Raw genomic sequence first — 21,750 nt, forward strand, 5'->3', positions numbered from 1 at the left:
TGTGCTTTGAAATGAATGCCCGAAAAATAGTTTCGGAATAGGTCGCGAAGTCAGCTGCTAGAAGTGTCTGTGTGCAAACATAATAATAGATGAACAGACAATGATGCTGGGAACAATCTCTACATGAGAAACGACAGGTTTTGTTTCTCGCGCACACAAGAAATGTAAGTTTCCTCATACAGCACATGCAATCTTCTGATGTAAGCGTTTCAGCAGTATGTCACAAGCACATATCGGAGAATAACTCCGTAAGAAATGCAGGAAAACAATGTCTGTGCTATTCAATACATTACCTAGACATAATACTAACGTTTTGAGCACTGTAACACTTTTTTTTTCTCCTGGGTTGGGTGGAAGGTTGTATGGTCACTATTGGATCACCAAATTCACTTTTTTGCAGGTGACGAAATCGAAGCATGGCATTTTTCACCAGATGGGACTACAAGCACTATTCGCTTGTCCATGCAGAGATTGAGAACGAATGTTACGAGAAACTCGTTCACTTGATACAAAATGAAGCGCTTCCAAACATGTAATGTATACGTTGTCTCTGTACACGAACTACGTTTAATTTACAGTTCTTAAAATATTATTTCAAGGCCGCAAGATCAGGCTGGCGAAGCCGGTGAAATGAAACCGATATTCTCGAAGCTGAACAAGCAAGAGCATAAGACGTACCTCAAGCTTCTTCAGACCTACAACAACAAAGTGCTGACTGATCCAACCCTTGCTGAAAGGAAAGACATTGAAACACTAGCTGTAAGTGGTTGATGGATGGTTCAGTGTCCAGCGGCAATTACGTACGTCAAACTGTGCTGCAGTGTCTGCAGAGGAAGGTCGTTCAAGAGCAGAAAGAATTCGTTTCCATTTTCGACAAACTTCCAGATGTACTCGAGAGGTACAAGACCATCAGCCTGCAAGCCAGCCGCTTCGTTCAAGTAATGCAATATTTTGCAAATATTTGGACTTTTAACGTCATCATTGCTTTTGTTTCTGGTGTTCCTAATCGTAATTGCGCTACAAGGCAAGAAAGATGTGGGGATTTGACTATGGCAGTCTTCGTAGGAACACCTGGAAGCTAACCTCCAGAGGACCTTACGCTATCCGAGGCACTACAAGGAGAAGGAAGTCTTGCAGTTCAGGGATATAGCGGCAATTCCAGAATTCCAAGCAAATGTGCTGCAGATGGTGAGTGTTCACCTCTGTGCTGCTGGTCTCTGCTTTCTGCGGTAGTGTTTTTAATTTGGCACCCACGGCATCGAGGTCAGCTTATCACACAGCATATCAGCTTATGGGTAGGGTTCCCGGTTTTTGGTGATAATAATTTTTGAGACCTCCCGGAACACGGCAAATATGAACGCAAAAACAAATTATAGCAGTACAAGATCGGATTGGCTTATATAACATCAAGAGGTAACAAGGTAACTACCCTTCATGAGAAATCGATGTTCTGAGGCTGGGGACCACATAGAAAGGACAAATACATACAGAGCCTCAAAGTGCCTAGAAATTAATGGTGAAAGATGGAAAGGTTAGCCTACAGCTGGCTAACCTTTCCAGTGACTTCCATCTTTCATCATTAATTTCTCTTTGTCACCCATCTTTGATCTACCTCGGAAAATATGATCACCGAAAACTAGAACCCCTACTTTTGTATGAAAGTGATGCAAATTACTGGGTAAAAACAGTTTTTTTTTCACAATTAGCCCAAAAACATGACGCTCTAAGTGTAATCAGTAAGGAGAGGTTAGTCTATTCCAGATGAAGCAGGTGTTTAGGGAAGGTCTTGTAGGCCTGCACGTCACCCTACTGTGTACTTTGGTACCAGTGCTTTCGACACTGTATTCCATGGATTGCCACTGCTCATTTACATGCTCTTTCTCTTCTTCTTGCACTTATGTATGACCGTATTTTCCGACCGTATTTTGTGTATGTATTATGACCGTATTTTGTATTATGACCATATTTTGTATTATGACCGTATTTTGTATTATGACCGTATTTTGTATTATGACCGTATTTTCAGGGCAAATGCGCCCGTGTGGTGCGACCTAACCTCTCCAATCACTGCCAAGTACCCCTGGACTACGAGAAGCTGGTGAAGCGCTTTCCTCCACTCGACATTCATAATGACAGCAGCTTTCATCCGAGCATCGGGGTAATTCCTCTTTCGTCGCGAAATATTTCCCTTTTATCTGGGCTGACGGAGGGCAAAAATTGCTCACTGCGCACACGTAGAAGAGTATGCAGAACAGGGTTAAAAGATATTAAAAATTTTATGTGTTCGAAGGTGCATTTTTAGGTGGCGCGTGCAAAATAAAGTGTTGCAATTTCTAAATAGCTCGCATTTGATGGTCAAAGTACTGCGTTTGATGCGCCGCATGAGGCAACAATGTGCACAGACCACGTTTTATGTATAATATGCAAAATATGCAGAATGCGTGGAGAATATGCATTACTTAAAAATGACACGCTTAATTCTTACTTCCACTGAAAACGTTATTGTGTGCATTAAGGAGGGGAATATGCACGCACATTTATATGCGGTATGGAAGCTATGCACAAAATACATGCGGGAAATGCACTATGTGCAAAATAAAATGCTTATTGGTCGAGCTAGTTTGCTTCCATGAACAACATTGTGTGTCATGTACACTACACACCGAAATATGTGCATACATTTTTAACACAATGCAACAAAATATGCAAAGGCCCGTAGGAGTGTAGAAACCACATTGGTGTTGCAGCACATGAATAATAATAAAAAAAAAAGTAACTTTCACTCTGTCTGCTCCTGATTTGTACTACCGCAGCTCCAAAAAATGTTCACAACAAACACAGAAATTTCAAGCTTGAATACAGCCTGCAGGCTGCATTAATCTAAGCAGGCTGCTAACACCTTTATCTAGGTGTCATATCTATGTACATGTATTCCAGATTTTAAGAAAATCCCTCCGCAGATTAATGTTTTTATATGCAACATTTACTGTTGGCAGCCCACAAGCCAGGATGACGTTGGGATCAAGCTTGCACTGCAGCATCAAGCAAGCATTCTCATTGACCTAGAGACGCTGGCAACCCTACTGGACACCCATACCGACGGGTGTCAGTGGGAACTGCCTGTTGTCGTGAGAAAAGGTGACCAGAATATATTGTCATTTTCTGTTCTATTGCAGGACCCTAATTATTTCATTTATTTATATCGCGATTACACAATGTCTACATTTTCTACAGCTCAGGAAGGGATGCTTTGTATGGAATGCTTTTTGTATGTTGTAATGTCGATGTTCATCTGAAAATAAAGTACTAATAAATAATTTGCATATTCACAAAAATAAAAAAATAAAACTCTCTCAGGGAAAAACAAGTGTAAGAACCTTGCACTTCTCTCGAAAATGTTTTCAAAAACATTTTCCATGCATCATTGGCAGGGTTCCGACTTTTCGGTGTTTTCATTTGGCAAAAATTGGGAGGCGCCCACTAGAGCCCTCAATTTCTGAAAAAAATTGAGTTTTTTGGAGCTTCTCCGAAACGTATCTCCGAATGAGCCAAGATTTTCAGGGAATGAAAAAACTGTGGTAAATGCTCCACGAACGTTGCCAAATGAAAGCACCAAAAAGTCGGAATACTAATCATCAGTCACAAACAGACCCTATGTCATGGGTGTGTAATTTTAAACATCTCAGAAGTGCAAAATATCCTGCTACGACATTCTGTTGACTATTTTCCAAAACGTTCGAGGCTACGGAACTACGGAAACGTTCGAGGCTACGGAAGAAGCAAAAAATGGCAAATTTTTCTCGGACATTGCTGACGCACGCGCTTTGCGTTGAGCGCGCGGTCCCCGCATATTAAGTCTCGTCATTTACGTAGAACAAATGATGCTAGGAGGAGGAGGAGCACACCATTCTATTTCTTCTCTCAAATATGCTCAAATACTTCTCACTTACTTCCGCAGACAAATCAACTGGACAAACCGTCGCATGCGTTGATACCGCGGTCCTCCCGGAACACCTTTCTCGGCGGGATAAGAATCAGCTGTGCTACAACTACGCTACGAGGCTGAGGCTGACGCACGTCAACGTCGGACGGCCGAAAAAAGACGCCGCCGAAGTCGACCCCGCCACCCCGAAACGTCCGAGAGGGAGGCCTCGCAAGGCGGAGCTGCCGCGCATGGAGGTCCCCGTGGTAGCAGACGACGATATTTTTGGTGAAGTGGAAGACTTGGAAACCTTCGGGGTCGGGACAGAGCCGGCCGCATCTCCCGCAAAGACTACGGACATGTGTGGCGAGAAGGATGTCACTTCTCAAGCTGAGAAGGAAGAGCTAGTCAGCAAGAAGGTTTCAGCGGTGGAGTCGATGGGTATGGTGTCGCCGGAGAAGCCGTCCGGTGGGGATATTGCGTTTAAAGGCTGCAGCTCTCAGTTACAGAGGTGAGGCAGTTGATTATAGGTAGGGAGTGACCTTTTCGGGTTAAATGCTTTTCTCAGATTCGGGGGGGGGGGGGGGGGGGGGGAGGTGCTATTTTTAAATCCGTAATTCGGGGAGAAATCGGGTGATGATTGTGCCTTCGGGTTTTATCGGGTGTCTTTGTTTCTCCTCTTGTGGATCAAGTCGTTCCTAATCCCTTTTTTTTTTTGCGGGATCGTGACCTTCCAGCAGTAATCCCCGAAGACATAGACAATGTTGACACACATGGGTGTATTGCTGAGAACGTAAGTGACCAATTCTTACACGCGTTACACGTGGCGACGTTTGTTCGTCTTCAGTGGAAACGTCACTTGAATATTTCATAGTGACTGGGAATCGGGGAGAAATCGGGTTTAACCCAAATTGGTTGGAGGTCAGTTCGGGGGGGGGGGGAGGGGGGAGGGGGGGGTAGCTGGGCGGAAACGAAACCCCGCCGAACCCGAAAAAATCGCTCCCTAATTATAGGTCATTGAAAAAGGACTTCAGGATCGATAAATAGAGAACATTATAGCTTGGCATAAGAAACCCCTCGTAAAACATTGTTCTTGCGAACGATTGTGAGGAAAACATTGTTCTGCTCGAACATTGTTCTTGTGAGGAAAACCAAGGTTTCTAAATCAGCTGGACTCACACCCCTCTCTATGTCCCCAATCGTCATCATCATGATCATCATTAAATAAAGTTGTCGTTGTTGCGAGAAACATATTGCTTCGTAGCAACCACATAGTTCCACCATTTCTGTTACAGTGCAGCTGAAGAGCACGGCCTCGGCTCAGAGATAGCAGGTTCACCACGAGGCCCTGCACAAGAGGTCTCTACGTCCAAGCCCGCTGAAGGTTCACAGTGCACGTGCGCTGGTCGCATGATGACCAGGAGATTGAAACAGCAGTGCCTCCACTGCAAGTGCGCAAGTCCGAAGACGCCCGCGCCCGACCCTCCGTCCACGGATGGGTCGATGGACAGCGAAGACGCGCCGCTCGTCATCGACGAGAGCCCCGTTGAAGAATCTCTCGTCGTCGAAATCGCATCTCCCGACAGCAGCCCAGTCAGGGGCGGTGACGACGGCGGATTCGAGCCTGTCACACCAAAAATCGCGCTGAATAAAGACGAAGATGACCAAAGGGTGGAAGCCACAGACAGCGACACCGACGACGGTTGCGGAGCTCTGCGGATTGACCTTGAAGGAACCGCGGAAGACTGCAAAAAGGACGATGCGGAAGTGCCGTTGGAAAAGGACGTGGAGATGGACTCGCCGGAGTCTCCGCCGCCTGCTAGCAATGACGAGGGGGATGCGGTTTGTGTTGAAATTGATGCAACGGCCTCCTCTCCCGAACGGACTAGCACTGCCGAAGTCCCTCCGGGGGTGGCATGGGAAGCGAGCGAAGGTACGTAGTACAGAGACACACTGTGTATTCACACGAGTGACATCCTTGCGGAAGATTCTCGTGGAAGAAAAAGCGAAAACACCACTCACAGAGACGAAGTTCCGTCCCGCGTTACGTTGAGCATTCGCACGGTGCGGACAAGGGGGGTGGCGCACTGCGCACTTAACAGACGACACTTAGCAGAGGATACCGTCAGCGTCTTTCCTGTCGTCTGCTACGGAACATCTCGCGGCTGTGTTGCGGGATGTTCCCCACGGTTAGCAGCGTACGTGAACACTGGATGTTGATCGCTCACACTCGGAAAGCTAGGACGTTTTTCGCGTCTTCCGCTTCCGCGGGGAATATCGCTCGTGTGAATACACGGACAGTTCAGTTACTAAATGTGCTCTACAATTCTCTTCAGCTAAAAGTGCAACTGGACCCCTTCCCGAGGGTGCAAATGTGTTCTACAACCTCTGGAAACTTGGTTCTGTCACCCTCCTTCTGCGACACCATGCACACGCGTTCACGGCTGTGAACAAACAGACGGTACCCCCGCTGGCTTACTATCTAATCTTATCACTTATCTACTTGCGTCCCGCATTGAGCTTGAGTCACGTCTTTCCTTTAGTGGAGTATCTTCCCAAAGCTGGAGTACAATCCTCACCTAGGGGCCGAAATGTTCACGGAGGCGGAACTAATCAAGCAGATGTGTTATCTTCTCATGATACCCAACAGTAACCTACTGAGAGGTAACTCCTTTGTATGCTTTTATCTAAAGAAACAGTTTGGAGTATTCTTACTGTGTCGACTGACTGTGGTATGGCAATGGTTTTAGCAGTTACATCTGTGCTGTGTTTTAGTGGTTAGATTGGATAGTGGTAAGATTAGATCTAAATTCAATCTTCCATTTGATTTTTGACTCAGCTAGAGCTCTCACCATATGGATGCTCTGGACTTTCTCCTGCATGATTTACATGAATTTTTCGTTTCTTGCAGTTCGTGTGGATGCTCTTAATTCGAGTATCTTGTACATGGAAGACCTGGGCTGTACAGAGTTTGTCAACGTGGTGAAAACCTTTAGGTAAGATGTGTAATTTGACTGGGTTCTTTAGTTTCTGCTGGTTTGGATGTGGTGATGAAGCAAGAATTTACTGGAAACAGCGTTTAAAAAAAAAAGGTTTTGGATGATGCAAGTAACTTGTCAACTCAAGAAACCCCTCAACACTTTGTGCATGCTGTTGGTATAGTAAATTTTCACGAGGTCTTAAGCTTCACAACTTTTGAAGTCATCCCCTTTCTGCACATTGAAAGTCCCGCAAAATATTGTTAATGGTGACAAGAATGTATGAAAAAAATAATGGTAAAAAAGCAATCATTTGAAATTTTGGGAGACAAGCCTGTTGCGTCTTTTTAAAAAAGAAGAGAAAACTGAAACTTGTCCTACTTTTGTTGCAAAGGATATCTGGTTTTGTAAATGTACGTAAATTCGAATTGTACGCCTGAATTAAATGGGAGGGTTGAAAGATTGTGACCCCGTGTTTAGTATTGCATGCATGGTGATCTTTCCTGCAGTCCAGATAAGCTGTTTGGCAAGGTGGGCTTTATCCTAGGAAAGATCTCCGGGTAAGTCACATTTTTTTGCACTTATATCGAGAGGTATTAAGAAGTGGGAGAGCTTTCATAGGTTTTTTTAGTTCAGTTCTCTTACAAGTGATATGCCACGAGATGGATCCTTTTTTTCTATGCTTTAGCCTCGAACCAGGGTATTACATCCTCTCATGCCGTGCGACAGAAAGTCATATTAAGCTTCTCAAAGCTACAGACGGAAATAGGAGGTAGGTTGTCCCCATTGAGCCTGCAATGTAACTTTCGTAAAAGAGTTATGTCTCCGTGTAACAAAAATTTATCAAAGAAATCATGATTTTTCTCAGGGGTACTTTCGACCTCCACTGCGTTGCAAACCAGCGAGCTGCACTTGTGGAAGATCCCGACAGTTCACCCAGAGTTATCCCGCTCGACCCCGAGGTGGTCCTACCAGATGCTCACCGCCTTGGCCAAATTCCACTGACGTTCCCACCAAAAGGTTGACTGTGATTTTGTGAAAGGTTAATGGGATTGGGTTAATGGGAACGTGGGAGAATGAAATGGAAAACCCGTATTGTGGCTTCGTGTCTGTCAGCACCTTGTGAAAAGTGGTTGGGTTGAAGCACTACTCAAAACGATATTGGAAATTAAAACAACCGATATCTTACATCTCGTCATGTATCACAAATAACCCATTTTCTTTGCAGACCCTAAAAGACCCATGCTTTTGGTACCTAGAAGACATTTGAAACGTTTCAAGGGGCAAGAAGGCAGTGAAGACGATGCTGCGGCGAATGTTTCTAACTAAAGACAACCAATAATGCTTTGTTAAAAAAAGCGTATGGCATATATTTTCCGTGAAAATAAATAAAAAAGATGTCTACTGTGCAAGCCCAGTCTCAAGTTATAGTTGTGTTATAGGCTTCGCGCGCATATTAAGAGAAGAAAAGGAGTTTTAAAGAATGCCGTTCTGCCTGCACTGACAAGAGGTTCAACGAGTGTACATATCACCATAGCAACAGGAGTAAGCTCTGTAATCATGGTTGCCTCCGGAACAGCGGCATTTGATACGGTAGCCGTATAGTAAACGTAAATTTAAAAAGTTATTATAATTGCAGCTAGTATCATTTCTTCTGCGCGTGTCCCGCGCTTTTGCACATTTTGTGAACAGAAGGTACTCCACACAGGAAGGTCGAAATTGGCTATGTACGTTTGCAATGTCGGACAGAAAGCGGGACCACAGTGAGCGGCACTTTCGAACGATTAGCTACGAGAAGTGAACAGAAAAGTATTTCTACTTCGAAAATAGTACGTAAGCAGCATCAATTCTGCTTTGACTTTAATTTTTAGTAACCTCCAGCGCCAATTCGGACACAGTGGCCGGTTCATCACGCCTGAATAAAACCGGGATGAACGCGGGAGTGGGGCCGTGCGCAAAACACCACGTGAAGCTCCCTTTCCTTTGTTCGAATCGGTCGGGGTCAGACGCATCGTCCACTTCAGGCAAACCAGTGGACGTTTAGACATCTACAAAAGCTAAAATGAGTAGCCTGGAATGTTTCCGATGCCACAAGACCGGCCACTTCGCACGAGAATGTCCCGAAGGTGATCAACGAGGCGGCGGCGGTGGCTATGGAGGCGGCCGGGACCGGGACCGTGACTCGTATGGAGATTCGTACCGTTCCGGTGGCGGATTTGGCAGCCGTGGCCGTGGTGGAGCTGGTGGAGGCGGTGGAGGAGGATACCGCGGTGCCAGGACCGGTGACAGCGGAGGATCCTTTGGCGGCAGCCGCATGTCGTGTTACAAGTGCGGCAAGGTGGGTCACATCGCCCGCGAATGTTCAGAACAAGGAAAAACATGCTACACATGCGGCCGGCAAGGCCACATATCGCGTGAGTGCGATGAGAGGCAGTAGAAGCAGCCAAGTTTTTGCAGCAGACGACGACATCATCCCAGCTCGTCTTCATGCCCACCCCAACTTCCCTCTTTCTCGTCTACGGACATTTTGTTTCTCATATTTCTTCCCCCACCTTTTCCCCGTTGTGAAGCATACGCCAAAGTACCGCCGATGAGGAGCTGCACTGTCTGAGAACAAAACGTTTATTCCTAAAGATTTCTACGTGAAGACGACGACCGCGCGGAGGCAAAATCAGGACCGGCGAGGCCTACGAAGTTTCGAGTTCCTAAGCCTTGTGCGACGCAAATCGCGCGCTCTTCTGCAACACTCATGGTTTTTAGTCTTTCTCATTTTGTCTTCGCAAAGGTGGTTTTACACAAGCAAGTGTGGAAGAGCAAGTATTGGAACTTATGCAGTTTTAAAAGTCAGCTTGTATTTATGCGTTTGTATATCTTTGGGGTTTATGGCTGTGTGGCACAGTGTATTTTTTTTTTCTTCAGCTAGCGTTGTGTGCCTTGGGTTTCTGTGCGCCACATTGCAGTGCATAACATTCCCTCGAAATAAAAGGAAGTTGCTACTCGCTGGTTGGATCTGTTGTGATGCGGAAGAAAAAACAATGTTGCCGGCTGTCTCAGTCTGGAGCGACTTGTTTTTCTTTTCTATTTCAGGCCATTGGCACTGGGGAACATGGGAGGTCGAATCTGGCCACGTGCATTGACCTTTGTCAGAGCTACGTAGGTATGACTGCTTTCACACACCGCGAAGTGTCCGGGTGTGGGACAAGCAAGCCCCGTTTAATGGTTACGTATACAGCGCGTGCTTTGAACCTGAGTAGTATCGACGCTAGGGGATATATATAGTTTCGAGCAACGCCGTTCTGGAGGAAGGTAAGGGTATTACAAGTTTTTTAAAATCTGAAATAAACGCTATTTTCGAAGTGACAAATTTTGTCTGTCTCACATATGTGCTGCTCTTACTTGGCGTGATTTGAAATGGGGCAATGTCCTTTCACAAATAGCAATGCGAGCTTTGGCGCAGTGTTCGGTTTTCATTGCACAACGACGTACGACGTATTCGTGACGGATATCATCACGTGACTCTGCTACTACACGTGATCGCTACCGCACGGCGCAGGCAGTCTGCGTTCGTTCATGGCCATGGTTTGTTACCCAGCATGCACCAACCATGCCTGGCTGACCCTGAAACGTCTTTTTTTTTCTCTCTCTCTTTCATGCGATTCGCAATTTTCATGTGTGATGGTCAGCGAAAGTTTGTTGGTTTGCTTTGGGCAAAGTCATGTTTGATGACTGCACTTCAGACGGGTTTGTCGAATATTGGCATGGGCGCCGCCAGGATTTTTCTGATGTTTTCCAGGGAGAGGGGGCAGAATGTTTGGGGTGGTGGTGGGTTTCACGGTTCGGTAAGCGGTAGTGTTGGTCTGCGCACGCGCAGAGCATAAAGAGAGCTTTGCGCATTGCGCACCCTTACGTACGGAAAGGCGACAGCGTATGATATACTAAAACTCACCGGCTCAGAAACCCTACATTTCTGCAACGTGGAGATAAAAAAAAAGAGAACATATACAGCTTGTGATTGTGTTACAACGGTAACGTCCACTTACTGTAACCAGAGGGGGGCAATGGGGGGCGCGGTAAGACACTGGCGTATGTAGGGGGGGATTCGGGGTATGGTGGCTAGATTCAGGGGTTCCCTCAACCACAGGGGTGGCATCCAATGTATTGCTCCGTAGACGAAAGCGTGCCGGCCGAACGGACGCAATACACACAAACGTCACAGCAAACGTCAAGGCACACGTGACCTTAAAGATGGCGGCGCCCGTGATTTGCGGTCAAACTGTTTGTAAACAATGCGGTTCTTTTTTCTGCGCGACGTTTTGGATGTATTTCGATCACGGTAATTATTTTTATCCGATAATCTCGCAGTAAAACGCGCAGTTTTACACATAAGGTCTCATACTGTTGACGACTTCCAAATATGTAACGACGAACGCTCATTGAGCCGATGTACTTAAACTAAGGAGAAATGGGCTACAATGTTGCGGAAAAAGCACCTCATAGTTTACGCTGGCAAAATACGTTCATCTCCTGGCGTTATGACGACGAAAATATGTCGGTAAGCTGCAAAACGACATGTAAACAAAGTCACATGACCTGAAAATGACGTTTTCTATGACGTGCGACCAGGACAAGATGGCAGTTTTGCCAAAAGCACCCGCATGACGATAGTTACAACAATGGCGGGTTTGTGTCACCCTGTGCCCTCAACCCCCGTTTTGTTCATGCGTTTGGGAAAGGGACACGACGGTGAAATCCTCCTCCCCTATAGAACCCTCTCAAAAATATTTTTCTGACTACGCCACTGCTGTGGGGTAAACGATGGCACAGTTTCTTGTGAAGCCGGCCCAGGACGCTCGATCCTCAAGTAACACGCGACCGCTCGGCAACAACACATCACCAACCTGCCGTCCGGAGTGCTGTCGGCAAACATCACGTCTTGCGTGGGAAAACGATAAACTTCAAGAGGTGCCACCGCACAACATAAAAAAAGAAAAAAATAGAGCACGTTTTCAAAGGACAGCCTGGATGGTGCAAGTAAGCGACCAGACGGCCTGTGGAGTCACGTGGGGCTCTGTTGCCGGAGTGCGAAAAGGAGCGAAAAATGAGTTCCCTCTCTGGGAAGTCGTAGCCGCATCCATTTGAAACCATTATGCATTATGCGAGCTCTTCTGAACATTTTTGCGAGCGCTTCTCAATGGATGGCGCTAAGTGTCCACGTTTTTTGCAGACATGCAGAGTCCGTGATTCACCTTTTACGTTTTCATGCACCACTCCGTACTGTCCGACCAACGCGTTGGCGTTGGTCCGACACACTTCTCTGTTTTATGTGAAGGATACCGCTGCTCGACAGTCACCAACATCTTTCAATGTTTTCACCAATGACAATGATTTATGTCATCTCTATTTTGGTCACCTGCTCCAGAACCTCAGCTTTGCGAAAAAGGGAGGTGCACTGCTGTGCAGGCGCCCGCTGTTTGTAGGCACCATTTTAAATAAAGTACAGGGTGTGTGCAGAAAAACGTGACCCGCATTTAGGCACATAGCTTGTTGCCTACCTAACTAACGAACTTCCGGTGGCGCACGATGGCGCATTTATGCGTGCGAAATCTTCAGAAAAATTGTGGAAGCCATACTCAGCTTAAAAAATAAACGGAACAACGAAAACGTCGGCTTCCGTGCACAGAATAGGGCAACATGGTGGACGTAGGAGAGTTGTGTTCAAGTACCGCTAGGGGAGCTATCGGTGCATAAATCGAAACGATGTCCCACATGGATGCTCATCAGCAGTACCCCTAGCGGTGCCTGCACATAACTCTCCTGAGACCGAAATGCACTACCATGCACTGTCATGACCGCCCTATTCTAATGCATTGAAGCCCATGTTTCCGCGCTCTGTTTATTTTTTTACACTGAATATGGCTTCCAGGATTTTTTTTTTTGTAGCTTTCGCACGCATAAATACGCCGTCGTGTGCCACCGGAAGTTCCTCGGCTAAGTAGGCAACGAGTTACATGTAAAAATGCGGGTCACGTTTTTCTGCACACACCCTGTATAATCGTTATTATTATTTTTCTGTATATCACAGATAAAACATGCGGTATATATGTCGACAAGAAAAGGAGATCGCGGCTCATGCAAAGGTATTCGGCCGACGCAGGGTGATGTGACCTTATGGGATGCACAGGTTTCCGAAAGGATTGGGACGAAGTTCTCTAGAAAATATTGTATATGTGTAGAATTGCAAAAGCGGAGTGCCGAGAGTCGCTCCGATCGAAGAACCGCTGGTCATTTGAATGATTCTACAGCTGTCTTAACCCCATCTTTCTTCCGGTTTGGGTTACCTCTTCAAGTGAAGTTGAAAAAAATCCCAGTAAACTTCGAAAAACATCGGAAGCAATCATTCACATGATGTCTCCCGTCGAAAAGCAACCCAGAGTAGTTCCTCTCTGCTACTGTGCAGTTGTAGGAGAAGCTGGAATAAAAATCGGTGCTCACACACTTCGGGTGGTCATTTCGTAGCAACACGGCAGAGCGCTCGAAAATTTCTAGCTCGGCGACCGAGCTGGATCATGTGACTGTTGCCACCCGAACATGATCTAGCCGTTTTAGGTACTTGGATCACGCTAGGGGCGTCGCGGTCGCCCGTCTTCGAGTTCTGTCGTCTGCTAAACGACGTGATTTCAACATGCGGGCCAATGAAGGCACTCGCCACCGTTGCAGTGCGGATGTGACGACACCGGATACAGTTGAGCAATCTGCTGCCCGACCGTTTTGAGACCGGGCAAAAAAAGTGCTAGCTGGCAAATTCCGAGCGCTCGGAAAGCGCCACGCGAACATGCGAGATTGCTTCCTTTTGACCAAGACAGATACTTCTTCTTCTTCAGCCAGGAAGGCAGGAGACAGATACTTATTTGACCGATGCTTTGAGGTGGCGTCCTTTTTTCTTCTTCTTCTTCTGAAACTCCTACTGATTTTAAAAGAAATCCTTCAACTGTTTTCAGAGCGCACTGTTCGTCAAGAACGGCAGAAAAATACATTGCATGGGAAGGCGGCACTGGGTCGAAAACAAAAGAAGTTGACTATGTGTTACGTAGCACGAATTGGGTGTTATTTGCCACCAGACGTCGCGCCGAACCGTTTTACCTGCCCATTTTTTTAAGCAAATTAAGAATATTGAGCGTTCTCCTGTCACACTTGCAACTTATTGCGCTGGGTCTGCAACACCCAAGACGTATTGTAAGCGAGCAGGCGCGTATGTTGGTCGCGTCTCTTCTTCACTAGGATCCCGACAAAGCCGTTCAGCTCTCCTCTTCTGTTTCTGATGACGGCGTAGTTTGAAAGCTTGTTGATTGCAGACCCAGCGCAACAAGTTGCAAGTGTGACAGCGGTTCGGATGTCGTGACCCTCTCCTCAATTTCTATTGTGTTTAATTGACCCTAGACTGCCGATCTAGCATGCTCTCCGTGGCCCTGGATTCGCCTCTGGGTGTTAATACGGAAAAGTGTTGAGTGGAGACTACGTTGCGAGTCCTAATGGGTGTAGTTCCGTATCGAGACCACTCGTTTTTAAAAATTAGTGAAACGGATAGGAAAGTAAATATTGCATAGAAGTGGAAGAAGATCATATACTAAATCTAAAAATGTAAGAATTATAAAATTCTGTGGGCTAGAATTTTTTTTATATGCATTTAAACAACCTCATCCGATTCACTTTTAGCGTAGGAGAAACACGGGAATGCTAAGCCTAACGCATTCAGGGGGGGGCAAATGCATTTGCCCCCCCCCCCCCCCCAAGCACGCACTAGGCGGTGCGGGCGTCGAGACTGTGCCTCGGGTTAAGCCATTAAGGTCCTCAGCCAAGATGGCGGATCGCCATCAAGAAACCGGCGATAAAATTTAATTTTTATACGTTTTACGCAATATACGAGGGTCATTCCTGTTTAATTTCGTCACTAATTACTTCCTCTTTCACGTAAAAGCGTTTGATTTTTGTTTCTATTCGTTTTTCTTTAAAAAAAGCCAGTGGCCCCGATACGGAACTACATCCGTCCTAATCATATGGCCGAACCACTGTTGAATAACACTGATGGAAACTGCCTCGTGCTTTGCACTTTTGACGAAGAAGGGGAAGAAGAAGAAGACATCCGATCGCTGTCGCTTGATGCCGCGTTCAACGAGCACCACATTCCTTCCGTCGCAGCAGTCAAGCGCTCTGTCCCGATTCTGCAAGCTCTGAAAGGTAAGACTCACCCGATAACCTATCCCCCAAACAAACAACATATATGTTGAACAAGAGAGAAACTGATGTTCTGAGGCTGAAACAACATAGAAGGGACAGATACAAACAAAGCCTCAAAATGCCTAAGAAATCAACGATGAAAGATTTCATCTTTCATCAACAGATATGTGTCTGTTCAGTGTTGCCTTTTGGCTGTAGTTCGTTACCGGGACCACTGGCTCTGAAAAAATTAGTGAAAGCGTTTGAAAGGTAAATATTTCATACAAGTGAAAGGTCATATACTGAACCTAAAAATATAAGAATTATAAAATTGTGTGGTCGGAACCTTTTACATACGCACTTGAACAACACCATCTGAAGCACTTCTAGTCAGTGCTTCGGTGTTGTTGTTCAAGTAGTACATACAAAAAAAGGTCCTAGACCACACAATTTTCTTCTAGCACAGGAAAAATGTGGCTCAGAAAGGAGACGGGAGCTTGAAGCAAATGTATTTATTTGGAGAGCGCCGATGGGTCCACTGATGGGCCTAGGTATGGTGGGCTAGAAATAGCCTAGCGAAGCGGACTGCGTGCGCCTCTAACAAGGCACGCGGCAACGCTAAGCCTAACGAATTCGGAAGTTGCCATCTTGCAAAAGGTAGGGTCGTTGGGTTGGGTTAGGTCAGCGCACTGTAGTCGGGTTAGGTCAGTTTAGGTTTGACAGATGGGGGCGTCCCCCCCCCCCCCCACCTACAGACATGCTCTAGGCGGTGTGTGGGCACGAGACTGTGCCACCGGTTGATATTCCGGATGTCCTCAGTAAACATGGCGGTTCATCTTGAAGATACAATATACGAGAGTCATTCCTGTTTAATTTCGTTCCTATTCCCGTTTAGTTCCGCCTACTGATTACATTATCTCAGTTAGAAACCATGTTATGGCTGTAATACTCATCGTACCAGTCCTTCAATAGTACAGTGTTGGACCAAAGTTTCCGGAACATGCTCCGGCGCGTACCTTCCTCCGAATGACACACTAGCAGAAGGATGGGACTGGACAGTCCTTAGGGTACCATTCGCTGCTATAGCGTGCCAGTCTGGGAACGGAATGTGCAAGAGCGTGTTCCGTAAACATTTGTCCTGCACAGTACCATGCTGACTCACGGTCCGAGTATTTGTGCCTTCTAATTGTGCCACCTTTGTCCTTTTTCCACCCCGCTATTCCATACGATTCTTATAATACAAACGAAAAACAAACAAACAAACGAAAATATTAATGACTGCGTGTCCGTTTTGTAGCCCTCAAACCCTAGAGCAAGGAAAACCCTCTAATCCCGACAAAAAGGCAAAGGTACGTCAAACACCGAGCCGAGGAATTAAAAATGGTCTGCATGTTGTCGCTTATAATAATGTCATCTCGCATCTTTCAGCACTCCAAGGTAAAGACGCAGTCAGGGATGGCAGACCAAAAGAATAAGGTATAGCTACACTCGCACACCGCACTAGGTTGCGACGACGAAAACAAACAAACAAAAACAAAAACAAAAAAACAACTTTATTAGGAGATGATGAATGGGGAGTTTCATCGCCAGGGGGCGATACTCTACCCCATTGCTGGAGGTGATGCGGGGAATGAAATAATGAGCTCCTTCACAATAAGGATCCAAGTCCTATGGTATCCAGAAAGGTGAAGAGATCTTTGAGGGCAGAGCGTTCGTGGGCTGGATGTGACCAGGGACCAAGCAATTTTGTGAGAGGAGGCGAGGGTCCGTCCGGAGAGTACGGTTCGGCAAGGTTGGTAATGTGGGCAATGAAGAAGAACGTGCTCTAGATCTTCCACAGCACCGCAGTGACCGCATTGGGGAGAGTCACCTTGCCTTAAAGCGGTAACGCCACTGCGCTGTAAAAGCCACATCGAGGCGCATTCGACGAACTAATGCGGGGATCTTGACGAGAAGGTATATGTCGAGGAATGCGGAAAGCGAGCGCTGGATCAACTCTGCTCAGCATGGCTGGGGGGAGAACGCCAGCGGTCCATTGGCTTGAAGCCAGAGGAGTCACGAGGCATAGAATCGGAGAGTAAAGTGGGGCCTGCATAAGACGTTTTTCTCGACGGAAAAGCGTCGAGCTCAGGGATTGTCTGCCCGATGGTAACCCTCCGAGCCCACTGGACGATTTCTCGACGGTTCCTTGCGCCCCTGTCGGTGATGCTTTGCCTTTTGAGTCCCTAGCGGCGTTCTTTGTCACGAGCTAGAACATAGGTGACTAAGGTGGGGGACGGCTGAGGTTTTACGTCCATAACGTCCATATAACGTCCATATATAATGTCCACGCCCTCGCGAACACACTGCTGTGCCGGCGACTGCTTCCGGCAGGCAGAGCGACTGGTCAAAACGTACGCGTTAGTTCCGTCGTTCACCTCAAGTATCTGCTCAACCCAGACGCCAGCGAAACAGGTCTGCGGCTATTGTTTTCGGCGCCCAGCGAAAAACCGCCGAGCCCTCAACGTTTTTCCGTCGCGAAAATGTATGCGGGTCGACCTAACGTGATATTGGGTATTGATTAAGCGCGACTGAAAAATAAGGTGGGCTGATAGGACATTCAAGATATAGGACAAGCGCGAGGAGCTTTACATGTCTATTTTATGGCAGTGGTTTTATGCTCAGTAACCCTTTGACTCGGAGAGAACCTCGTAACTGCGTTCCATCCCTAGATTAGTAGTCAATTTTTTTACGAGACACGTCTGGTTATTATACGAAGGGTGTATGAAATGTTTTTCAACCCCATGAAGCCGCGACGCAAGACAAAGCACAGAAATACGCGGTATGCACATCTCCCCGTTTGTAAACAAATGACGTCATAGTGTTCGACAGCGCCACCAATTTGGTAGAGTTGAACTACGCTCAAAGCTATGGGCGAACAAGGTCGCGCCCGAAAACCACGGTCTTAGAGGATTACGATGGTTTCTGAAAGGGACGCGACCTTCGGTCCTACTTGTCTTTCAATAGGAGGCGCTGAACAAGTTCCCATTCGTGGAACCCAGCCCTCCCCTTCCGATAGGTTTCGGTCTGTCTACCAACGTCATGATGTTTCTCGGGTAGAGATCTATTTGTTCAGCCACAAAAAAGCAAGTGGTGCTCTGCATGCTCGAACCGGTATAGAGTTCGTATCCGATGGATGAGTCACTGATCGCACAAAATCGGGCAACCTGTGAATGTGTTTCTGAAGAGGTCCATACCCTAATCCAACGCGCAAGCCGGTTTGTGAGTGCTTCTAGAATCGAAGCAAGTTAAATGGCGTAGCTGTTACAATTAAACGGAAGGAGCGAACGAACTGCTAGTCAATGCCAAATACATGCGGAGGTATACAGAAAAACACCGGGCTAATACAGACACTATCAGGCATCCGATATTTGCAACCTTTCTCGAAAGACCTTTCTCAATTACGTTCACAGTTAGCAAAGGCATAATGATAACCGTGCATGCGCCGACTATTTCCATTATGTGAACGACTTTAAAAATGCATTTTTCGTCAACCTAAAGTGGCGGTACGTTGTGCTGGTAACACATTACAGAGCTCCAAACGGACGACACAGGACGGAGGGCCCGAGCCCGGGGTTCCAGCACCACAAGGAAACAAGGTAATCTGAGTATCGTTTTGGAAACCACGTTAGTTACCAATATTCAACGGCGCCAACGTGAGCTCGGAAACGTGTGGTTCACAAAACCACGGGAATACCCCGATCCGGCCATATCTTGATCCCGACATTGATCCCGACCTTGATCTTGATCCCGATCTTGAGCTGCACATAGCTATTATTTGAAATTACCTCGGCGCCCTCCCACGGAACGTCACTGAAACACTTTTGGCGACCATAACGGAAACGAGCCGTAGGCGTTCGTAGACCGCAGGGCCCCGTCATGCGTGTCTTATTGGCATGTCTTACAAGAGGTATATAAAGATGCAGCGCACTATATTGTGTACAACTTCTATCCGGTTTATGCAAGAGGAAACATAATATAAAGCTTTCTGAACGCTCGACATAAACGAAAATGTACGTAGTAAGTCGAACATCGACGACAGGTCTCAACGGCACTCTGTTTTCTTGCGTCAACCATTTACCACAATTCCCACTGCGCACATGTTTCAGGCTGTGCCACCAGAGGCCACAGGAGCATCGACGATAATGTACGTTCTGGCGGGAGCAGCCCTGGTCATTGTTGGACTGGGATTACTGGGATTGTATTGGACTCTGAAGAGCGGCTTCCAAAGTGCAGGTACTAGTTCAAGCCCCCCACCTCAAGCATCCACCAGCAGTGAAGTCACGAAGTCGTCCCTAGCACCTTGGGCCAAATCCACCGAAGCCACTGGGTCAACCAGCTCACATGGTCCGGGCCCATCCACTCAAAGCTCATCGAGCTCCACCATAAGGCACAACGAAGGCATAGCCGGCTGTACCACGGATGACTGCCAGTACATAAAAAATCTCATTGACACGTCTGTGGACAGAAGTAAGGACCCCTGCAACAATTTTTACGAGTATGCGTGTGGTGCAGCCAAGATAAATTACGCTGCTGAATACGACCTCGCCCAAGGGGGAACTCTCGACGTACTGTCACGCAGTATCTCCGAGTCAATCAACAGAAGCATGGACGGATCGAGCATACCAACTAGAAACCAAAAAGTAATCGAAAAATGCGCCTCATTCTTTCGCAGCTGCCTGAACGCGCCAGCAAACAGAAGAACCAACTTGGATGCCATAAAGGGATATTTAGAAAGTGAACGCATGGACCTGGCCAACAGTAACCTCCAGTTCGACTCATTAGAGATCCTCGCTAAATTTAATTTCGAGTTGGAGATACCCTTAATACTGGAATTCGCATTACCTAGAGAGACACCCCGTCTTATTATACGCATAGATGAGCATCACACGACGAGATTGTACATGACCACTTGGTCCAGCAGAGGAAGAGACCAAGGGAAATATGTCGATACCGTACTCTCAAATATCTACCACAAGGCATTCGCCGAAAGTTTTTTGAACGGGATAGTGAGCAATGTGACAGACGTTATACGCTTACTCAAGCATAGTAATCGTAGACATCCCATTACTGGAATTCCCATCTCGAAAGCGATCCAGGCAGCTCCCGGCTCTCTAGTCTCCCGCCGGTGGAACGCAGTGCTGGGCCGCTACGTTAAAAGTGAGACGCCCTGCCAAGTCTACGCCGACCACTCGAACATACTGCGCGACTGGATTGTCACAGAAAACGCCACAATGAAGTGGTTCATGGCGTGGAGAACGGCGGAATTTCTTCACTCGACGCTCGGAGCTCAAGACGGAAAGGGCGACGCTCGGGTTACGAGGGAGAAGTGCTACGGGCTAGCGAACTCGATGTTTCCGTTTGTCATGAGCGCCCAGGTGCTGTTCGCATCCGTCGGCGAGAAAAGGGTGAACCACGTGAAGGCCATGTTCGGCAAGATAATCGACGTTGTGGTTGAGTATTTCCCACATAGCACCTTGTTAGCAAACAATAACCGAAAGGATGCCCAGTCGAAGCTGCAGAGTTTGCATAAGAGGGCGGAAATCGGTTACGCGTCTTACCGAGTGAGCACAGAAGGAAACCTCACGGACTTCTACCGGTCCGTCCCGGACTTGAACGGTCCATTCATCATGGACTTCATAAGTGCGAGTGAAAAGACTAAAATGTACTGGTCCATAGTCTTTGCGGGAGATCTGGAGTTCGCAGCCAAGTGGAAAGGCGAACTGCCGGTGTTCGACGCTAGCATGCGTTACGACGCGCGCCATAACAAGCTTACGATTCCGCCTGCTATGATGATGAAGCCTGTCTACGCACTGGAAGCCCCTCCCGAAATTAACTACGGCACTCTGGGACGGCTCGTGGTGAGTGCTGTTATGCTTGCATTCGATGACGACGGACAGTTTTACAAAGATGCGGGTCAACACGAATATTGGTTCAATGCTCAGAGCAACGAGAACTTTGGTGAAAAGGTACGGTGCTTAACTTCGATGGTAAATGCTCGTCTGCCCAATGCACTGCAAGTGTTCCGCGTTCCGTATGTCTACATGGCGGACGTCATGGGCACTGAGCCTATCCTCGGGGCATACCAGAACGAAATTCTGGGAAGTCACTCTCGCGATGAGCTTTTCTATCTATCGTGGTGCCTGCTGTGGTGCGGCAAGAAGTTCCCAGAGGCCCGGTCGGGGACCTTGGAAAATAGGTGCAACCTGCCTCTTATGAATACGAATCATTTCACTACGACATTCAGCTGCACTGCTAATGCCTTAATGAATCCTCGAGTTAAGTGCACCTTCTGGTAAGACGTACTGGCGATATTGCACGTACGTCGTGATCTGGATGATACGATATTAAAAGTACTCACTGAACGTTCTAGTGTTTGTCTAGTAAGGTATTCTAGTGCACTCTTATAGTCGAACTTCCCAGCACAGCTAGGTCTTCAGCACGACCTAGGCCACCACCAACGCCGCGCTGGTACTCGCCCGCTTATTCACATGACGAGATCTGCAGCACGTGAGTACTCACAGTATAGTAGGTTCCAACTGTAGTGTGTGTGTGCTCACCTGCACAATAAGAAGTGGTACCTTGCCTTTCTGGACC

General features: G+C 47.0%; 3 protein-coding genes across 5 annotated transcripts; all 3 read left to right on the forward strand.

Annotated features, from left to right (window-relative positions):
* Positions 1 to 6: 6 nt before the first annotated feature.
* On the forward strand, positions 7 to 8,312 carry LOC135367184 (little elongation complex subunit 2-like). The gene is made up of 16 exons (XM_064600333.1): positions 7 to 164; positions 401 to 532; positions 600 to 759; positions 822 to 938; positions 1,066 to 1,188; positions 2,027 to 2,158; positions 2,997 to 3,138; positions 3,959 to 4,433; positions 5,218 to 5,855; positions 6,259 to 6,383; positions 6,466 to 6,586; positions 6,834 to 6,918; positions 7,410 to 7,460; positions 7,589 to 7,672; positions 7,769 to 7,920; positions 8,129 to 8,312. The coding sequence occupies exons 2-16, from the start codon at positions 417 to 419 to the stop codon at positions 8,227 to 8,229; spliced, it is 2,622 nt and encodes an 873-aa protein (XP_064456403.1). The 5' UTR covers positions 7 to 164; positions 401 to 416; the 3' UTR covers positions 8,230 to 8,312.
* Positions 8,313 to 8,962: 650 nt separating this feature from the next.
* On the forward strand, positions 8,963 to 15,359 carry LOC135367596 (heterogeneous nuclear ribonucleoproteins A2/B1-like). Its single transcript, XM_064600885.1, has 4 exons — positions 8,963 to 9,238; positions 9,988 to 10,053; positions 14,916 to 15,135; positions 15,334 to 15,359. Exons 1-4 carry the CDS (start codon positions 8,963 to 8,965, stop codon positions 15,357 to 15,359), a joined length of 588 nt encoding a protein of 195 aa, XP_064456955.1.
* On the forward strand, positions 15,038 to 21,500 carry LOC135366220 (neprilysin-1-like). 3 transcript variants are annotated; one of them, XM_064598889.1, is made up of 6 exons: positions 15,038 to 15,135; positions 16,412 to 16,463; positions 16,543 to 16,590; positions 18,687 to 18,752; positions 19,263 to 19,300; positions 19,385 to 21,500. In XM_064598889.1, exons 3-6 carry the CDS (start codon positions 16,570 to 16,572, stop codon positions 21,450 to 21,452), a joined length of 2,193 nt encoding a protein of 730 aa, XP_064454959.1. In that variant the 5' UTR covers positions 15,038 to 15,135; positions 16,412 to 16,463; positions 16,543 to 16,569; the 3' UTR covers positions 21,453 to 21,500. The 3 variants fall into 3 exon arrangements, with proteins under 3 accessions (XP_064454959.1, XP_064454958.1, XP_064454960.1); XM_064598888.1 differs by having other exon boundaries at positions 19,263 to 21,500; XM_064598890.1 differs by lacking the exons at positions 16,412 to 16,463; positions 16,543 to 16,590 and having other exon boundaries at positions 19,263 to 21,500.
* Positions 21,501 to 21,750: the final 250 nt, after the last annotated feature.

This window comes from Ornithodoros turicata, chromosome 8 (assembly GCF_037126465.1).
Source record: "Ornithodoros turicata isolate Travis chromosome 8, ASM3712646v1, whole genome shotgun sequence".
Taxonomy (NCBI): Eukaryota; Metazoa; Arthropoda; class Arachnida; order Ixodida; family Argasidae; genus Ornithodoros; species Ornithodoros turicata.

Excerpts from the sequence above, each read along its gene's own strand:
- LOC135366220 (XM_064598888.1), top strand. The coding sequence starts at position 16,570 with ATGGCAGACCAAAAGAATAAG. Across the intron at positions 16,591-18,686 it reads TGGCAGACCAAAAGAATAAG|AGCTCCAAACGGACGACACA; the intron begins GTATAGCTACAC and ends AACACATTACAG. Across the intron at positions 18,753-19,262 it reads CAGCACCACAAGGAAACAAG|GCTGTGCCACCAGAGGCCAC; the intron begins GTAATCTGAGTA and ends CACATGTTTCAG.
- LOC135367596 (XM_064600885.1), top strand. The coding sequence starts at position 8,963 with ATGAGTAGCCTGGAATGTTTCCGATGCCACAAGACCGGCCACTTCGCA. Across the intron at positions 9,239-9,987 it reads CGTGTTACAAGTGCGGCAAG|GCCATTGGCACTGGGGAACA; the intron begins GTGGGTCACATC and ends TTTCTATTTCAG. Across the intron at positions 15,136-15,333 it reads GATTCTGCAAGCTCTGAAAG|TTCGTTACCGGGACCACTGG; the intron begins GTAAGACTCACC and ends TTTTGGCTGTAG.
- LOC135367184 (XM_064600333.1), top strand. The coding sequence starts at position 417 with ATGGCATTTTTCACCAGATGGGACTACAAGCACTATTCGCTTGTCCAT. Across the intron at positions 2,159-2,996 it reads GCTTTCATCCGAGCATCGGG|CCCACAAGCCAGGATGACGT; the intron begins GTAATTCCTCTT and ends TACTGTTGGCAG. Across the intron at positions 7,461-7,588 it reads ATCCTAGGAAAGATCTCCGG|CCTCGAACCAGGGTATTACA; the intron begins GTAAGTCACATT and ends TCTATGCTTTAG.